Here is a 20009-nt window from a genome sequence, read left to right as displayed (position 1 = left end):
TAGAAGGGAAATAATAGATGTAGAAGAGAAGCAGAGAGGATTCAATGTATGCATAATTTTCAGGAGACAAAAGAACGCTAATTTTTTCGTCTTTCATAACAACATCATCCTGAACTGACTAAACCTGGTTCATGGAATTATTCAGATTGAGATTGTTGTACATAGAGTTGGTCTCAAACATGAAAGAACACAGGTAATAAGCATCCCTGAGCCCATTCCTAAAACTGCATGATGACAGATTCCAGCTGAGTGAAAGATGATTGGGAACTTTGTGTTAAAAGGATTAATGTTATAATGCTCAAGTCCAGAAAATAGTGAAGTACATATAAGGTCCTGTGAAAAAGAAAATGTTTCCCCAAGTCATTTATACCAATTAAGTTATCCTTCAGATGAGAAGATAACATTCTCAAATAAGAATATAAGAAATGGTATACCTTTGTGCTTTTTGTTTTTTTTAAGCACTTAAAAAATCCATCATCCAATCTAAAGATGAATCAAAACAAAGTCCCTGGGAAAGTCTCTAGCTTCTTAATATGTTTCATGATTTTTCCCCCCTTAACTTCAGGATGTCTTTTAGGAATTGGAAGTTTAGGAATTTTAGAAATATAGGGATATCTATTATGGGATCAATATTTAAAGTTCAGCAATTTAGTTTTACTTTATTTACTTTTTCATCTATTAACTTCAGGGTGGTTTCATACTTTTTTATTACAAATATCCTATTATGATTATATTTCTATGAAATTATTTCTGATTTTATGTTTAGTTATGCATACATTGAATGTGTCTGGAATGATGTTTATCACCGATGTTTCTGATGGCTATTTCTGGATAGTACAATGTTGGAATTTAAATTGGTTTCCGTCTGTGCTCTTTTCTTTTTATTTCTTGACTTTTAAATAATGCTCATATTTCATCTTATAAAAATAATGAGTCATTAGAAGCCTTTCCTTACCGTCTCTCTCTCTCTCTCTCTCTCTCTCTCTCTCTCACACACACACACACACACACACACACGCACACACACGCACACACACACAAGATTGGGGGTGGGATGACAGTGTAGGCTCTGAGTGAGGAGAAAAACAAAGCCCAGATTAATATAAAATCTTAATGATTTTATTTTCATTAATTGCGTTCTTAATTTTATTTTGCTTATTAGGTCATGCACATTCGGAAACTACTTCAGAAAATGGATCGTCCAAATGGTCTTTATCCAAATTATTTGAATCCACGAACAGGTCGCTGGGGTCAGTGTAAGTATTTCTATTACAACTGATGCTTTGTTGAAAGATTGAAACTTGTGCTTGATGTATTGATAAATATACTACATGTAGTGTTAGAAACCTCAGTTAGTATATAACCCTGTGATCTGCTAGTGCTGTTACCTTTGGCAAGTTTCTAATCTCTTGTAGCTTCAGGTTTTCTACTTGTAAAATGGAAACATGAATTTCCCCTCTCACAGGAGTATTTTATTTCGTGTATGTGTAAGTACTTTGCTAAAATATAGTGTGGCATTTGCACAGGGTTGTACTTTGAAGCCCTTATTTGTAAACTATATCTTCATGTAAATAAGAGCATTGCTTGATATAAGTATGTAGTAGCGGAATATGAAGAACAGTTGAGCATGTCAAATGACTAGAAAATGGGGTGATTGCTCTTGGACAGGCCATGTCTGGTCATTCATTTTAAAAGAAGGTATCAGTGTCTGTTATTCACCAGGCTCTTGAATGAGACTGGAGATAGGGAAAGAATATATAGGACTTGGTCTGAATTCAGGCAGCTCTCAGGCTAGCAGGCAGGGTAGGCAGACACACTTAGAAGTAGTTGAAATATAATGTGATAGATGTATTGATAGTAGAGGAATGTACCAAGTATTAGGTGAGACTGTGGTAGAAGTGATTTCCTGTCTCAGGAGACAGTGTTTTGTTTGGGGAGGGGGTGATTTTCTTATTAGAGTTTTAGAATTGATCTTTGAAGGAATTGATTTTTTAAAAACAATAAATAATAAATGTTTTCTGTTAGTTCATGAAAAAAACAACACACAAATGGACAATATACAGATGTTCATATTTAATCCTAAAAGTGGTGCTAATGAGGATGATACGTGGAGACAACGTAGTGTAACAGTACACTCTTTCTGTACAGACTGGTGCTACTTTACTAGAATGTACAAAAGACTGCCATCTGTAGTACCGTATTTGTAGCATCTCCATAGACTGGTCATCAGAGACCTTTGTCCCTCTGTCTTCCCACTTCACCAAGTCCCTAATCAAATCAATGAAGCTTTTAAACAGAAGACACTGTTCTTTATCTATTAAATCTATAAAGGAAGTGGACACATCCTTGTATCCAGTGCTTCAAAAAGTATTAGGGCTTCCCTGGTGGCGCAGTGGTTGAGAATCTGCCTGCTAATGCAGGAGACACGGGTTCGAGCCCTGGTCTGGGAGGATCCCACATGCCGCGGAGCAACTAGGCCCACAAGCCACAACTACCAAGCCTGTGCATCTGGAGCCTGTGCTCCGCAACAAGAGAGGCCACGATAGTGAGAGGCCCGCGCACGGCGATGAAGAGTGGCCCCCCGCTTGCCACAACTAGAGAAAGCCCTCGCACAGAAACAAAGACCCAACACAGCAAAAATAAATTAATAAACTCCTACCCCCAATATCTTCTTAAAAAAAAAAGTATTAAAATTTGTATGACCTTTGAACTAGTGACTCATTTCTAAGCATTTATTCCAAAGAAATTTTCAGATATATATATGTATATATATAGATAGATAGATAGATATACACAAACGCACACACACACACCCAGCACATATATATGTATATATAGAGAGGTAATTTACAATTTTGGAGTTATTTATAATAGGGATAATTTGGAAACATTCTAAAGCACTCCATAGAAAGTCCAATGGAACTTTCTATGATGATGAAAATGTTCTATTTCTGTCCTGTCTAATATAGTAGTGGTTATTAGCATGTGGTTATTGAGCACTAGAAATGTTAGTATGGTTGTGGAACTGCATTTTAAATCTTATTTACTTTAAATTAATTTAAATTTAATTAGATATTTGTGACTACAGCCTACCACATTGGACAGTGCAGTTTTTAAACATCCTATTAAAGAAATTTGGTTAAATTATAATCCCTCCAGATCTGATATACAATATAGTCATTACAAGTTATAGAATACTTGACATAGGTAAATATGAAATATCTAGAAAGATATTGAGAAGAAGAGAGAAAACAAATACCACAAGGATAGAAACCAAAGTGTTACCTGTGGTTTTTTACTGAATGTTTGTTTTTGTTTTGTTTACCTCTATTAATCTAAATTTGATAATGGACATGTATTACTTTTGAAGTAAGATTAAAAACATTTTTAAATAAGAAGATGCTATTTTCCACACCAAAATCTTAGAATACTGGAAAAAATAAATCACTGTTTGAGAATCGCCAGCCTTTCAAATGACCAGCAGTGTCTCACTGATGGCATCTTAATTTTTAAAGTTATAACTCTTTCTCTTCATCATATGGTGTTGTGAAAACTAGATAGCCACATGAAAAAGAATGAAGTTGGGCCCTTACCTTTATTAGATACAAAACTTAACTCACAACGCACCCAAGACCCTAAATTTAAGGACCAAAACTATAAAACTCTTAGAAGAGGGACAAATCTTCATGACCTTGGATTTGGGAGTGACTTCTTCAAAAGTGTAGGCAACAATAGAGAAAATAGATCAATTGGATTTCATTAAAATTAGAAACTTTTGTGCATCAAAGGGTATTGTCATGAGATTGAAAGACAACCCACAGAACAAGAGTTTATTTGCAAATAAATGAGAGTTAATATTTGCAAATCATATATCTGATAAGGGCTTAATATCCAGAATATATAAAGACCTTCTAAAACTCAACAGCAAAAAGACAGACACTCAATTAAAAAATGGGTAAAGGACTTGAATAGATATTTCTCCAAAGAAAATATTCAAATGGAAAATAAACACATGAAAAAAATGCTCAGCATCGTTAGTTATTAGGGGAATGCAATTAGAAGCATAATGAGATGTCACTTCACACCTACCAGGATGACTGTAATCAAAAGGACAGATAATGAGTGTTGGTGAGGATGTGTGGATAAATTGGAACCCTCTCACACCGCTAGTGGGAATGTAAAATGGTGTAGCCACTGTGAAAAACAGTTTGGTGGTTTCACAATAAGTTGAACATAGAATTCCATATGATCCAGCAGTTCAACTCCTAGGTATCTACCCAAAAGATTTGAAAGCAAGGACTCCAACAGATACTTGTATGCCAGTGTTCACAACAACATTATTTGCAATACCCAAACGTAGAAGCAACCAAAGTGTCCAAGAGATGGATAAACAAAATGTGGTATATACATTCAGTGGAATATTATTTGGCTATAAAAAGGAATAAAGTTCTGATACATGCTACAACATCAATGAACCTTGAAAATATTATGCTGAAATGAAAAACGCCAGTTGCAAAAGGACAAATACTGTATAATTCCAGTTACATCAGATATCTAGAGTCAAATTTACAGAGACAGAAAGTGGATTGGAGGTTACCAGGGCTTGGGTGGGAGGAGAATGGAGAGTTACTGCTTAATAGGTACAGAGTTTCTATTTGGGGTGAAGAAAAAGTTTTGGAAATAATGACAATGTTTGTACCACATTATGAATGTAATTAATGCCACTGAATAGTACACTTAAAAATGGTAAAAATAGTAATGTTCATGTTATATGTATTTTACCACAATAAAAAATTGCAGTAAAAAACAATTCTTTCATTCATACTTGTTTTTTCCCACAAAACAAATCCAGATGACTTCTTTAGAGTATGTTCACTCTCAGCATTTATTAATTTTGAGACTGTTATAAAAAGAGCTATTCACTGGTTGTTTTGACAAGAGGTCTTTAAACTACTAGGGGAGCTATCCTGATATCCCTTTAGCAGCTGCAGTCCTTTTAAATTGTCCAATTTATTCCTTTTAGTATTTTTGTATATTTCATATCAGTTTCTGAAAAGTGTATCAAATTCCATTATTATCTTTGAGCAGTATACATCTGTCATAACTATAAATAGTCTGCAAAACAAACAGTGAATTGAACTGAAATTTAACAATTCAGCTTTGGCTAACTGTATTATAATTAGAGTAATGATAATGTCTGTGACATGCACACAGCAATCACAGAGAATAGTTATGGTAATTACCTTCAGGAAAAGTACTTGGCAACAGATATGAAAGAATATAGTAAGCAACCTAGATTTAAAGGCACATCATTAATATCTTTTTTTTTACTCTATTTTTCACTAGTTTTCTAAGTACAACACTTAGCCTATGCCGTTTAATGACTTAAGTGAAGAAAATATAGGAAATTTATCATTACTGATTCACTAAATTTTATACCACTGATTTAAAAACTGTGAAAGAAAAGCAAGAATGGGTATAATATTTGGAGTTAGAAGACTAATCCAGGCTTTCCTGCTTAATAATTTAGATAAGTTATTTAACCTCATGCCTTTGTTTCTTCATCTGTTCTAATTGTACTTATTTTAATAAGACAGTTGTGTGGGTCATATTTATGAGATAATAAATATATTTGAAAATGCTTCATAAACTATAACACATGATACAAATATTTTTATTCTAGAATTTCTTGTAAGAACACTTCAAGAATTAACTTCTTAGAAACCTGCCATTAACTTCATGACATGCTAAGACAGATAATATGAACCATTGGTATTTGGTAATACTTTATAATGTGTTATCAATTTCTGAATTTCAAAAGGACCTTGGAGTGACATGGTTCATCAGATTTGACATCTAGGCAGACATGGTTCAGTGGTTCAAATAAGAAAGTCAGACTGCTGGGTGATAAATTCCGTAGTTAACCAAGGATTGAAGGCGTCTGCTGTGTATTTATTTATTAAGCATATAAACTTCCACTGGACCTAGAGTCTAGAAGAGTTGGAGAGAGCCTGTCAGGCAGGACTGAGACTACATCCTATAACCTAAGTAACCTGTAACTAAATCTCTAATCCCTAGCAATAATTAACATATCTAAAAATCATTTCCCCTAAACCGTGATGCCAAAGACTTTTGCCTTTTCCATCTTTTTCTCATTATTTCACCTACTTTAATTTTGTTATGTTTTCTTTTCCTGCTCATTTATTAATCCTTAGATCTACGACATATCGAGAAATATATGTTTGAGACCAAAGTTGAGACCAAATATATGTTTGAGACCATGCTCCTAAGTACCCTTTGTGTCCTTTGATCATTTCATACATTCTCTCTGAGTAAACTCCATTATGGCTCAAACACACTTTTATAAATCCCAATTTTATAACTCCCAAAGTTATACCCCCAACTTATCTCTCTCTGGATTTCCACATGTTTGTTATATCCATTTAGCTATCCAGCCAGTCCCTCAAATTCAGCATGCCCAAGATTTACACTCCTTCCACTTTAAGCCATTTCCCCCTCTAGTATTCCCAGTTTCAGTGAAGAGCACCACTGTTCACTCATTTGCCCCAGCAAGAAATCTAGACATCATCCATGATTTCTCTTTCTCCATTCTTTCAGTAAACACCTGATAGATATCAAACCAAAAGAGTGTGGCAGAGTCAAGAAAAATTAGATTGTTTTAAGATGTTAATAATAAGAGGTAGTTTCAGTTGAAGGGTAGAAGTTGATAAACCAAGAGGGGGATTCCTGGAAAGGAAGCAGAAGTGGTTAGTGTCCAGAGCTAGATGGAGTACATAGAGTAGAGAAGGAACATTTCTTCCTCTTTAACAGGCAAAGGGAATAGATAAATTGATAGATGGGGGTATAGGAAGTTGAAAGATACATTTTTGGGGTGAATGATCTGTATTTTTTATGTGAATTTGAAGGCTTGGTTGTCTGCTGAGAGTAAGGAAGAAGGTAGAGCTGTAGAGGCCTTTTGAAGAAGAGATTTCAAAAATCTGCTTTAGGGAATGGGAAAGAGCACTAATCAAGGGGTCATAGAAAAGCTGACAAGCAATGCTGAGGTTCTCATTGGCGGTGAAAATTGTGAATTTGGGGATAATAGTAGAGTAGACTGACAGGTGGGCCGATGTTTTACTGGTTGCATGCAATAGGTGAACAGTGGAGCGAGGATCCTGAATGGTTGGACAAGAGGATCACCTGTTGCTTCCTTTCCTAACCAGCCTAGACTGCATAGGATCCAAAATAGTGTGAGAATACGCGAGTACGTTTAGTCTTCTGTGTTACCTGTCCTACAAATCCCAATACTTGTATCAGTGTAGCCGTGTACCTTTTGCATTCATCTACAGAGTCAGCTGAGGATTGCTGATGAAAATCATCAGTAATACAGGGTAGAGTCACTATAAATTTATAATTTCCAATTCTAACTGGATCACCCCTCACAACTCTAACTTTGATCAGTTTACTTTCTTATTCTTTACTCTCCTTAAGTCTTATGTATAAACCTCCTGTCCATTCTCATCTCTCTTTTGACTGTTTCTTTATTTTCAATTTCCTGGGCAGTTTTAGTTTAGGTGTGTCTTTAGTAAAAAGTATTTATATAGATTAATAAAATAAAACTTAAAAAAATTCCTGTGTGAGAGTCTCAGTTTATTTTAAAAGATGAGTTTAATTTGATTTGTTGATGTTACTGATAGGTTTGGGCTGATTCCAAATATCCTTTTTATTTACTTGCTTTTGTAAAAACAGTTTTATTAAGGTAAAATTGACATAAACTGTACATAATAAAGTATACAATTTGATAAGCTTTAAAGTAAGTATACACTTATGAAAACCATCACCACAATCAAAATAATTAACATATCACCCCAAAAGATTTCCTCATACCCCTTTATGATATTTTCCTCACTCCCTTTCTCACTCCTTCCTCGAGCAACCACTGATCTGCTTTCTATCATTACAGATAGGTTTGTATTCTCTACAACTTTATATAAATGCAATCCTTTATATGTACTTTTAATTTTTGTCTGGCTTCTTTCACTCAGCAGTATTATTTTGAGATTCATCCATGTTGTGTATATCCGTAGTTCCGAGTACAATTCCACTTTGTGGAATACCACAATTTGTTTATCCATTCACCTGTTGATGGACATCTGGGTTATTTTCACTTTGGGGCTGTTACAAATAAAGTGCTTTGAACATTCACACACAAGCCTTCGAGTGGACATGTGTTCTTCTTTCTCAGGAGTAAATATCCAAGAACGGGATGTTTGTATCGTATGGTAGGTGTGTATATTTATCTTTTTAAGAAACTGCCAAGTTGTTTTCCAAAGTGGATGTACCATTTTACATTCCCATCAATAGTGTTCTTCCACATAATCACCAATACGTGAAAAAGACTACTAAATATGTGAAATACCACATCCAGGACAAAAAGATATCCTAGAAAATTGGATACATATTTGAGGAGAGTGATTATGGCAAACTCCTACTGGACTAAATTTGAAGTATGTTGGAAATACGGCTGTCACTATAATGTTTAAATTATTGGTCTTAATATAGTCATTGTAATTAAAAAACATTATTTTTTATCCTCTGTCTTCTCTTTCTTCCACCTCCATCCTTCTCTTTTCTCTTTTGTTGCAGATCATACATCAGTTGGCGGGCTAGGAGACAGTTTTTATGAGTACTTACTAAAAGCATGGTTGATGTCAGATAAAACAGATCATGAGGCCAGAAAAATGTATGATGATGCTATTGAGGTAATTATTATCAGAACCTTTACCTAATTAACATATCGAATATATGATGTATTTGATAGAAATTGATGAGCATCTGTACATATTATATACATTCCTTAGAGTTTGTTAGTATTTTAATAGTCATATATTAAGTTTTTCTTTATTGTGGCACTTTAAAGAAATTGTTGAGGAATTTGGTGTAACATATTTATGTATGAAAATTTATCTTAATTACTTGTAGCTATTTTCTACAGAGACTGGAAAAGCTAACTTCACATACTTTTCCATAAACATTCCTTTTTTGAAATGACCCATTAAACCTACATGTTGAGAGCCTTATGGGTAAATAATAAGGACAAAACACTTTTATAGTACTTTTTACATGCCAGGAACTGTTCTGACCCCTGTTCTGACCCCTTTTACATATGTGAAATCATTTAATCTTCTCTACCATTTTGTACATGAGGACCTTAAGGTGCAGAGAGGTTAAGTAACTTGCTGAAGGTCGCATAGCTTAGTTAGTGATGGAGCCTGGAACTCGAGTCTAGATCCAAAGCCTATGCTCTTAACCACTATTCTGTATTGTTTTATATTTATGTAACCCTGTATCACAGTGTAAAAGTTTAAAATTGGAACAAGTTTCATTTTTGGAAACACTTATATGTGATACCTCCAAGTGGAAACTATGAAATAGAAAAGTGATTTAATTACTTTGTAAATTATTTGCTTTCTGATCTAGTATAAACCCCTATCCCTGTAATAATTTAATCACTTTTAAAAATTGTGTATTTTGTATGTAACACCATTTCTGACTCTAGTCAATCATCCATACTCAAAGTTACAGTTGTTTTGTATTTAAGTTAAACCAAGGATCTTATTACCCATTTATATCCTTACTTTTTGAGGAACTAATCTCTATAGTTGTTTATAAAAATGCACAGGAGTTGAACTAATATGTGGCATTATAGTGCTTCGCCCATTGTAGGCATTCAATAAATGTTTCTTGAAGGAGTGTGTTGACTAAGAAATTGAACTAAATTGATGGGTAATCAGGAATCTCCACTTTAGTATGTGACTTCTAAAATTCTTTATGAAGACCTGTATTTTGAAAAGTTGTAGAATTTTATTCTGTTATTAAACTTTAAACCTAGAAATTTTTATGATGCAAGAAAAGTCATTATCTAGGAAGAATGTAATAATTTTAGAATTGCAATGTTGAAAACAGCCACCCTTAGTCATTCCCACTAGTCTGTGGGTTCCTTTAAGACAGACTAATTTGTTTATTATTGTCTAGTATGACCTGAAACAATAGGTATTCAGTAAGTATTTGATAAATGAATGACTGTATTTACTATTTTTATTTTTGAGAAAGTGTGACATGTCATATACCACATAATCATTTTTTCTTCATAGTTCGCTGCTTGTAATATTTTGAATCTAAAACCATTTTCTCTTGTTTTGCATAATGTTTCCTAAAGGAAAAAGAACATGATATTTGTCATTGCTTTTTAAAAAATTTATTTTTTCTTATTATCTATTTTATACATATTAGTGTATATATATCAATCCCAATCTCCCAATTCATCCCACTCCCACTCCCCTGCCACTTTCCCCCCTTGGTGTCCATACGTTTGTTCTCTACATCTGTGTCTCGATTTCTGCCTTGCAAACTGGTTCATCTGTACTGTCATTGCTTTTTAAATCATATATACTTTGAAAAGCATGATACCTGTTTTGAAAGTTAATCTCATAAATTAAAATTATTTTCCATGAATCATCTGCTATATATGTGTCCTAAAAATCTTTCTATATTTGTATTCTGTGTCCTGTTTTTATTAGTTCTTAAGTCTAAAATGAGCACCTACTAAGTGTGTTTAAATAACCAGTTGGCTAACTTTCATTTTGAGACATGTATGCAGTTTTTGCAATGTTAATTATCTTCGATGACTGTTAATTCTGTTAGGAGACAGAGTATATACAAATTGTAAAATAAATGACGTGTGGTATGCACAGAAGAGATAGGAATGATTATGAATTTTAAGATCCATTCTAGTTTGAGATAAGTCATTTTTTAAATTTGTCTTTCTGAACTAATATATTTAAATTATTCCATCCTCATCTTACCTTCCTCTACACTTATGGCTACCCATATTCCTGGTTCCTACATCTTACCTTTCTTTTTAAAAATTATGTAGTTATGGGTTTTATATTCTGATCAAGTTTATATTTAGTCTTTATTTAAAATAATGAAGAAAAATTATACCTTTTTAAAGGTCCCTTTGGAGCAAGAAATTAATGCTACTATTTATGAAGATTTGTTTAACAATTTTTAATAGAAGAGCAATAATATTACTCTTAACTGCCATTCAAAAATTTTTACATAAGTTGAACTCTTAGACATTTGTCTTAATTTTACTGAGAGAAGGGAGCCATACAAGAAATTTCAGGGGTCTGTAAGTGAATTGTTGGTAAAAAGTTTACCCACATGTTAGAAGTAGGGAGGTCCACAAAGATGAAAAACATTGTCCCTTTACTCAAAAAACTAATGTTTTCATTTGTGCTTCATAGTACTATGGTTAAAATAAAACAACAATAAACATTTGTAATCCAAAGGTAGTCCCTTATTATTTTACTTATCAGCTACCCCTTCTTCCTCTAACAGGTCAAATACAATTATCAAAGAGTACCATTTATTTATAAAATGACTTATTAATTGAACAATTGTTGAATGCATACTACACTTACAGGGTTTGTGGAGTGTGAGATGATGAATAAGGCATAGTCCTTGTGTTTCTGTAGAACAAACATTATTGTGATAAAGAACATAGAATAAATTTTTCAAAAGCTGATTGTTATTGAGCTTGTCAGAAAACAGCCCACAATAAAAATGTGAGTTGAGTCTTATTACTTTTTATTGTCAGAAAAGTATAGTATTTAATTATGTATAATAATTTCTACCAAAGAGAACTGAATTAATGCAATTCCTTATACTTTTACAAAGAAGTACCTCTAAAGGTAGAGAATTATTCTTTAGCCCCTCTCAGCAGTCTAAGAACATGGTCCAAAGTTCTTAAACTTTTTCATTTTTAAAATGAAATGTGATTGTTGGACTCTACTTCGTGTTATATTCAGGTTTAATGTAAAATATTTATCTTTCCATTCCCACTGCTTTAAGGCAAGTTGACATTTCAGAAGAAGTAAAATTGACATTGTCCCATGGTCTCTCTTAACCCTGGCACAGCATCCAAAACAAATGCCTAAGTCTGTGAAGTAAGGGACTAAGGAGTTAAGTTTGAACTTTCAACTGTTTTTCTAAGTTTTATAACATATAATGTATCTCACCTAATATGCCTTTTTAAAACACTTTGACAACATGTATAGTTACATGAAAAAGAAACCATTTTAACTGATTATCAAAATCACATTTTTCTGATTAACTTGGGTGTTTTCTTCCTATTCATTTTTTGTTGTTTGAAATAGAAAATAAACCGGTAGAGCCTCTGGGTTTTAACTTGTCATCCTGACCTCAATTCACTGATTATTATGAATTTCATTTAGAGCAAGAAGAAAAAACCTGTAATATGGGTAGTGTTGTGTTGAAAGGTAATCTTGAGGCCAGTCTCCTGTCTCCCACCTTGTCTCATTATACTTGTGATTTGGGTATTTGTTCAAGATGATGTGTAACTTGATTGCTCACTCCCAAACTTAATTATTGTAAATTAAGTCTTCCAGTTTGGGAAAGTTACAGCTTTGTAGAATTTCATATTACCAAGGTTTTGTGTGAGAAGGATGTAGTAAGTTTGAATACTAACACTTTTCCTCTAAAATTTTGAATATCTACTCTTTCTTATAGGCTATAGAAAAACATCTTATTAGGAAGTCTCGGGGAGGTCTTACCTTTATTGGAGAATGGAAGAACGGGCACTTGGAAAAGAAGATGGGGCATTTGGCCTGCTTTGCTGGGGGAATGTTTGTGCTAGGAGCAGATGGTTCTAGAATGGATCGAGCTGGACATTATTTAGAGCTAGGAGCGGAAATTGCACGTACATGTCATGAGTCATATGACAGAACTGGTAAGAATATTAATAATGCTAATTACTTAGTCTAAAATAATTTCTAAGATAAAAATATGTCCAGGAATTAGAAGGGAAATAAATAGGCAGTTTTTACTTCAAAATAATTTATTCTAACACAGTAAATTTTCTTAAAAACATGAATTTTAATTCTGAAAATAATGTTCCTGCATCTTTCTAAATTATTATTCTGAATTCTGTTTTTGTTAATAAAGATTTTGAAGAAGTTGTTAAAGACAATAGGTAGGGCTTTTAGGGATGTATGGGCTAACGTTGTTTATTTTAATATAGAAGAATCCATTTCATCCATTTATGTAAAATCAGTTGCTTAAAAGAATACAGAGTTGATTTAGGTTACACGCCTTGCCAATAAAGATATTAGTTATATTGAGTATGTATATAACTGTATGTTATATGTATAATTGGTATGTAGATAACTAGTAGTTTGTCTCTTGGTCAGTTCACCAATAATTTTAAGTTGTTTGTGCCTTTAAAAAGAACCTGTTATGTTGCTTTAGGCAAGTATGTGATATTTCTGGGCTTCAGTGTCCTTACCTAAAAAAAAATGAGACGATTCTCAGTTTTACAGGTGACAAAAATTGGTTCCTGGGGGCAAAAAATATCTTTAAATATAAAGCATACACACACACACACACACACACACACACACACACACACACACACACACAGTCATAGATAGATAAACAGTATATATTTGTTAATAATATTTCATGGAAGGAGAAGGCAATTAGGTTTAAATAAAAGCCTGGAGAATAGGGTTGAGAAACACTGGACTAGGTCTTCCAAATTTTTCTCTGGCTTTAAAAATGTATTTTTAAAAAATTATTATTATTATTGTTATTTTATTTGTTTATTTTTGGCTGCGTTGGGTCTTCGTTGCTGCGCTTGGGCTTAGTTGCTCCGCGGCATATGGGATCTTCCCGGACCAGAGCTTGAACCTGTGTCTCCTGCATTGGCAGGCGGATTCTTAACCACTGCTCCACCAGGGAAATCCCAAAAATGTATGTTTCTATATGAAATAATGGAAAATGAGTTCCCTGAAAAACTAAAAACTAGGAATTTCTGATTGTGATTTCAGAAGTTGAATTGTTGTTTTAGTTAAATAATTGAATTTATGTTTTAGGGTTAATTTATCATCAGGTACCATGAAACAAATATGGTTGGCTTAAAATTTATCCTAGTTCATAAATCTGTCAAGTTATTTTTATATAATAAAGAATTGAATTTGTGGTGAAATTGACCCTTCAGCTCTCTCAGTAACCAAATCAAGGATTCCATTTCATGACAAAATATAACTAAGTCAAAGGGACATTGAAGCAGATGTTATTTTGTGGTGGTTTAAGTTAGTATATAATACATCTAAAGTCTGTTATCTGAGTTACAAATAGAAGTTAAAATATATTGTCATGATGTCGGTATAGAATATCAAATATATACTTAAAGCTGAAATTAGTAAAACATTGAGAACCAGAGTGGATATTAAGTGTTTGTACTAGGACCCATGATAATAAGACTTGTTGTTATGCAGCTTTTGACCACAAATCAAATACTAGATCTAAAATAGTAGCATTTCATGCAACAGATGTATTAAAATATGGTATATTATGGTTATTATATTAATCATTCACTCCATTAAACATGGAGCACATATTATGTGCCAGGCGTTAATGCTGGATTCTTACAGGTTGAAGTGTGAACAAGATATCTTCCCTGCCTTTGAGAAATTCATAGAATACCAGAGTTACGAAAGGATGCCCTATATTTCTGACTTTCACATTTCATACTGATATGAAACACTGATATTATGAAAAGAACATGTGAACTAGGATGCAAAAAACCCCTTTTTCACTGTTTATTATCTATGAGCTTTAGGCAAATCATTTAGCCTTCCTAAAGCCTCAATTGCTCCATCTGCAAAAAGTTGGGGTAATAATACCTACGCTGTCTTCCTCAGAATGTTTTGAGTACAAATGAAAAATTTTTAAATGCAGTCTCTGGTTGTTGCCGTCATGCTTGTTCTGACATCATTTTCACATTGCCAGTCAATGAACCTGTGACCCTCTTTGCCATTGTATGCCCCAAAAGATTACTATTTGATTTGTATCCTATATTTTCACATCTTTCACTGTTTTTACTTATCTTTAATCTCACCTTAGATCCTTTAATTAAGAAGTACAATTCTAGTTTTGCTTACTTCCTACCATTACATCTTCTGCTGTATTTTCTTATAGCTAAGCTATAATTTTTGGCAACCTTGTTTAAAAATATATTCACTTCTTAGCAGTTATTTGGGCTAAATTCATACAATAATTACTGCCTTGGGATTTTACTTCAGTTTGTTGGAATTATAATTAACATTATTTCAAAATCTGGTATTCTTCATATATTCCACTTACTGATAAACATGGCCTGCTGCTTAATACTTAGCTGGGTTTGTAGGAAGTGTTGCTGAATCTTTTCATGAGACTGAGCAGTAACTTACTGGTAGTTAAACATTATTATGTCTACATGGGAAGCTAGTTTGATACATTGTTTTAGTTTATTCTGAGGTAAAATGCAAAATTAGTGCCAAACCAGATCTTAGACTTCCAAAATATAGTACCTTCTTGATCTGGGTTTCTAGATTAAAAAAAGAATTGCTGAACATCATTAAAATAATGACTATTATATAACTTAATTTATTTCATATTGAAATTGGATAACACCTTTCTTAGACTATGTGCTATCGCATTTTGGGGGGAAATTTAATCTCTTTGGATACATATAACATGTCCAATGGACAAAACATCCATTGAACATGGAGTAATGGACATATTTTAAGAGTTTCTACAACTATTTTTTCCTTAAGAGAAGTTAATAGGAGGGAAGGATACAGGAAAATAGTTTAAGTTCTTCCCTTACTATTAGCCCATTCAAACTGTATTCAGATTGCCTGTCCCAGATATTCCTCATGCTTTTTAGCTTTTGTTGAATTTCTTTTGTTGACTTAAGTGTACTTATTTTTCCATCTCTACAGATTCTGCCTGTCTTGGAGGACTCATGAATATTTTTTTTCCCATGACTTTACGGACTAATCTGTACCTTCTTTAAAATTATCTTTTATTTTCTCACAACTGACTTTTAGCACATTTGATATTTTACTTCAATTGTTTTCTTTGTGCATGTCTCTTTCCTTTACCTACATTATATGATTTTTGCATCCTCTAGAGTTCTTTTTACCTAGACACTAAATTATTTATGATTTTGACTCAATTATTACTTGTTGGATTAGTTATTTTCCTTTTAGAAATGATATATCAAATATAAGTGGGAAATTTAAGACAGGGAGTAGAAATTAAGTGCAAGGTAGAATGTTATGAAATTATTTTTTTATAGCATTGCATAGACAAAAGAGCACCTAAGAAATAATGCCCTCAGAAACATGAAAGCAATGATTTGACAAAAATAATGGATGTGGTATGTAATATATTACATATCACATACCAATGGTATGTGGTATGTATATGTTACATACCGCATACCAATGGATGTGGCTTGTATGTTTTTTACTCACCAGCTCCTCACAGAACAAATATGTTATCTTTCTGGTGTGTTTTATTTGTGAAGTTACGAATGACTGACCAGTGAAATAAAATTTTTAGTAAGAAGTCTAAAATATTAGTTCCATGCAGCCAATTTCTACTTCAATTCAGGTGATAATATCATTATAATTACAGAAGTTATTATCTAATTTAAAGTTAGCCTTAAGAGTATCATTTGAAAACTCTGTATGATCAATTAACACTCATAGTCTTTGAGAAAAGAAAAACAAGAAATCCAGACAAAATGACTTATCTTACTATTTATTGGATTACCATCATCTCAGTGCTTATGATGTTTGACTTTTATTATTTTTAAAACATTTATTAAATGACAAATAATATTTGATTGTATGCCAAACCTTGTCAATAAGCTGAGTAGAAGTTTTCTTACAAAACATTGATAATTTCTTAGTTAGTCCTAACCTCAAATCCCATTGAGGAGGTGGTCAGAGCTGTATGAGCACACATAAAGTTTAGCATGTAATTTCAGAGGCTTCTTTGGCACACATTAATCTCCCTCTTCCAAAGCCTACTGTAGAGTTCATGATCCTCAGGTTAAAAACCCCTGCTTAAGTTCTGCTTTAGTTCTCCAAGACTTAGCAGTAAACAAACTGTGAGTATTAACTCTTCTGGATCACACGCCTTGCTTTTAATAGAGCTATCTACCATCACTATAGTGTTTCTGGTTTTGTGTTTTTTCTTGGGGTTGGGGAGTGGTACGAAATGCTTTATTTTCACCTCCTTTGAATTGTGATTATTTGGAGTTTATGGCATCACCCTTGTAATGCTAAAATTTGGCTGCTGCAACACATGTCATGCCAACAACTATGGCATGATTTTGTTTATGGTATAGTTCTTACTCTCCCTTTTCTGAGAAAATATAAAAGTGTCCAGCATTTCTTGAAAGAGGCAAGAGAATTTGAAACTGTTTGCCACTGGTACAAACTAGTAAAAAGAAAGAAAGATGGCAGCTGAGAGTGGTAATTGTGTGTGACTCCAGCACCCCAGTGGAGGATGGTTTTATATTGCCAGGTTTAGGGTGCTGGGTGTGATTAGAAAGAGGTTCTTAAAAAGCCTTTCACGCAGTGCTGTATTCCAGCCTGAATGGAAGTCATATCATTTAAGGAGTATTATGTAATGTTGAAATATATGTGTTATGGCCATGTTTTAAAAAATTTTTTATTTTTATTTAACTATAGTTGATATACAATATTGTGTTAGTTTCAGGTGTTTATTCAAACTGATAAATAGGCAATTTACTGATGAAATTCTTAGTGGTTGGCGTTTTGAACCTCTTCCTAGCTGTATATACAGAAGCTATAGGCAAAGAGAGATGATTTTTAAAACTGGGTTAAGTTTTAAAAATGTATTGTTTCTTACTGTGGTATGCTTTAAAAGGTTAGGGACTAACTAAATCTAATTCAAAATCTGAGCTCTAAAATGTTTTCTTATATGTATGTGTTATATTAAAAGGACTTTTAAATTGTCTTGACTTTTAAAAAAATCATTGTGCACAATACGGTTACCTGTCTCATTTGATTTTGGACCAAAACAGAATATGTAATGTGTTTATGTCTAGCTTGGCATTTGTTTCCAAAGGATTACTAGACTTTTGTCAGTTTAGTTAGATATAGCAGTATGTTGATGTACATTATTTACGAGAAATATTTCACGTTAGAATAATAGGAATATTTATAAGAAAATCAAATGCGGATCTTTTAAAATCACTGATTTTGCAAAACAGCAACAATAAAAATAAGACAAACAACAAAACAACTTTACTTCATGCTGCATTCTTTCAGGGGGAGGAAAAAACTCTGGCAAACAAACACAAATGGTTTATTCTGTTCATTTATTTCTTTTGTCATGTTACAGCATTAAAGCTAGGTCCTGAATCATTCAAGTTTGATGGTGCAGTAGAGGCTGTGGCAGTTCGGCAGGCTGAAAAGTATTACATCCTACGTCCAGAAGTAATTGAAACCTATTGGTACCTGTGGCGATTCACTCACGATCCAAGATATAGGGAGTGGGGCTGGGAAGCAGCACTGGTAAATAAGCCGATATTTCATTTAATGTGCAAGAGTGTTCAATTAAGCCTCCTGTAGTGCCATGTATCCTCATCCGTGTTACCTCATGTTCAGTAACTATAGGGCTACTTTCATTTTGTTTTTGATGGAAAAACTGTTAGTTTCTTAAGCAGTAGAAGTAAACCTTAAAATCCAGTTTAGTTTTCTGTTAGAACTATTTTCCTCCTAGTAATCACTCATTATTCTTACTGAATAACTAAAGGAGTCATTTAAATGGCAGTTTTTCACTATGATTATAAAATTTCTATACTTGCCTATTAAAAATGCTTAACCTCTGGGGGAAAAATAAAATCATTGTGAAATTGCCCAGATTCACAGCCTGGGTAGATTAACCCCCATTCACTTCAGCTTGTGTTCAGAGTAATTCCTTAGTGGCACCATAAGAAGGACTAGTGAATTGTTAAAAATTTTCTACATTGAAAGACAAAAAAACCCCAACACACTCTCTCTCTTTCTCTCTCCATATATATATATATATATATATATATATATACACACACACACACACACACACGTGTGTGTGTGTGTATTTGTAATGAGGAGTTTTTAATGGTTAGTAAAGTAAGCAAATCGTTTACTCATAAAATGCTAGCCTTTCAGAGAATTCCATTGTCATCAGTACCTGGGAGGAAGAGAAATCATTAGAGTTTTCATGAAAGTATAGCTTATCACTGGGAGTGAGGAGGTGTTTTATTCTCTAAGACATACTAATTATGATAAATAGTACTAATTATGATGGATATTCATATTCAAATTGTTTAGCTTAAACTTGCAATCTAGATAGAATGAGGACATTCTAGGTGAGGTAAGTAGTGTTAGTAAATTGCTCAGACAAGAATGTGCATGATGTGTTTTAGGGCAGAATATAGACCAATTTATGTAAAAAGGTTTCGCAGGGGCAACTCCAGAGAGAGAAGTTTGGAGCCATTATGTAGATGGTCTTACATGCCAGATCAAGGCATGAATACTTTACTCAGTGCTTCAGGAATAACACACACATACTTAGTTTTCTCAGTTACTATATAAGTGTTTCTTATTTGGCAGGTGGGGATTAAAAGTCCTTTGCCTGTCTAAAAAGCCCCTCAGGTCTTCTTTTTCTTCACCATCTCCTACCCACCAGAGCTCCCTGACTTTAAGAATCCGTTATGGGACTATTAAAGGTTTTTGAAAAGGGAAGGAACTACTGAAGACTTTTTAGTGGGGAGTAACAAAACAAAAGGATCTGATTATAATCTGCAAATTGGTGGGTTTTGGAGACCACTGCGATAATCTAGGAATAATGTGATAAAGACGAACTAAGGTGAGGACACTTATGTGTTGTCATTCAGACATAGTTGGTCCTTATGGAGTTTAACAATAAGAGAATATTAATGGAAACAAGGCAGTTATGAATACAGAGCAGGAACAGATGAAGCATTTATTGTTGCTGCTTTTCTCTGACTACCTGTGTCCAAAATTGGAAACACAGCTGCTAGTGAAACTCTCTGTGCAGGAGGATCCTGCTGC

The 20009-nt window shown here is 33.4% G+C and overlaps 1 protein-coding gene across 1 annotated transcript in view; it reads left to right on the top strand.

Annotated features, from left to right (window-relative positions):
- Nucleotides 1-20009, top strand: part of MAN1A2 (mannosidase alpha class 1A member 2) — a 164119-nt gene that overhangs the window by 109429 nt on the left and 34681 nt on the right. The window contains exons 8-11 of the mRNA XM_082834021.1: nt 1163-1256; nt 8647-8762; nt 12595-12814; nt 18292-18464. Coding sequence (XP_082690147.1) covers nt 1163-1256; nt 8647-8762; nt 12595-12814; nt 18292-18464 — 603 coding nt within the window. The remainder of the gene's footprint in view (nt 1-1162; nt 1257-8646; nt 8763-12594; nt 12815-18291; nt 18465-20009) is intronic.

This window comes from Leucopleurus acutus (assembly GCF_964270905.1).
Source record: "Leucopleurus acutus genome assembly, chromosome: 2".
In the NCBI taxonomy this organism is placed as follows: domain Eukaryota; kingdom Metazoa; phylum Chordata; class Mammalia; order Artiodactyla; family Delphinidae; genus Leucopleurus; species Leucopleurus acutus.
Note: the sequence above shows the minus strand (reverse complement) of the source record. Positions and strands in the feature narration are given on the sequence as shown.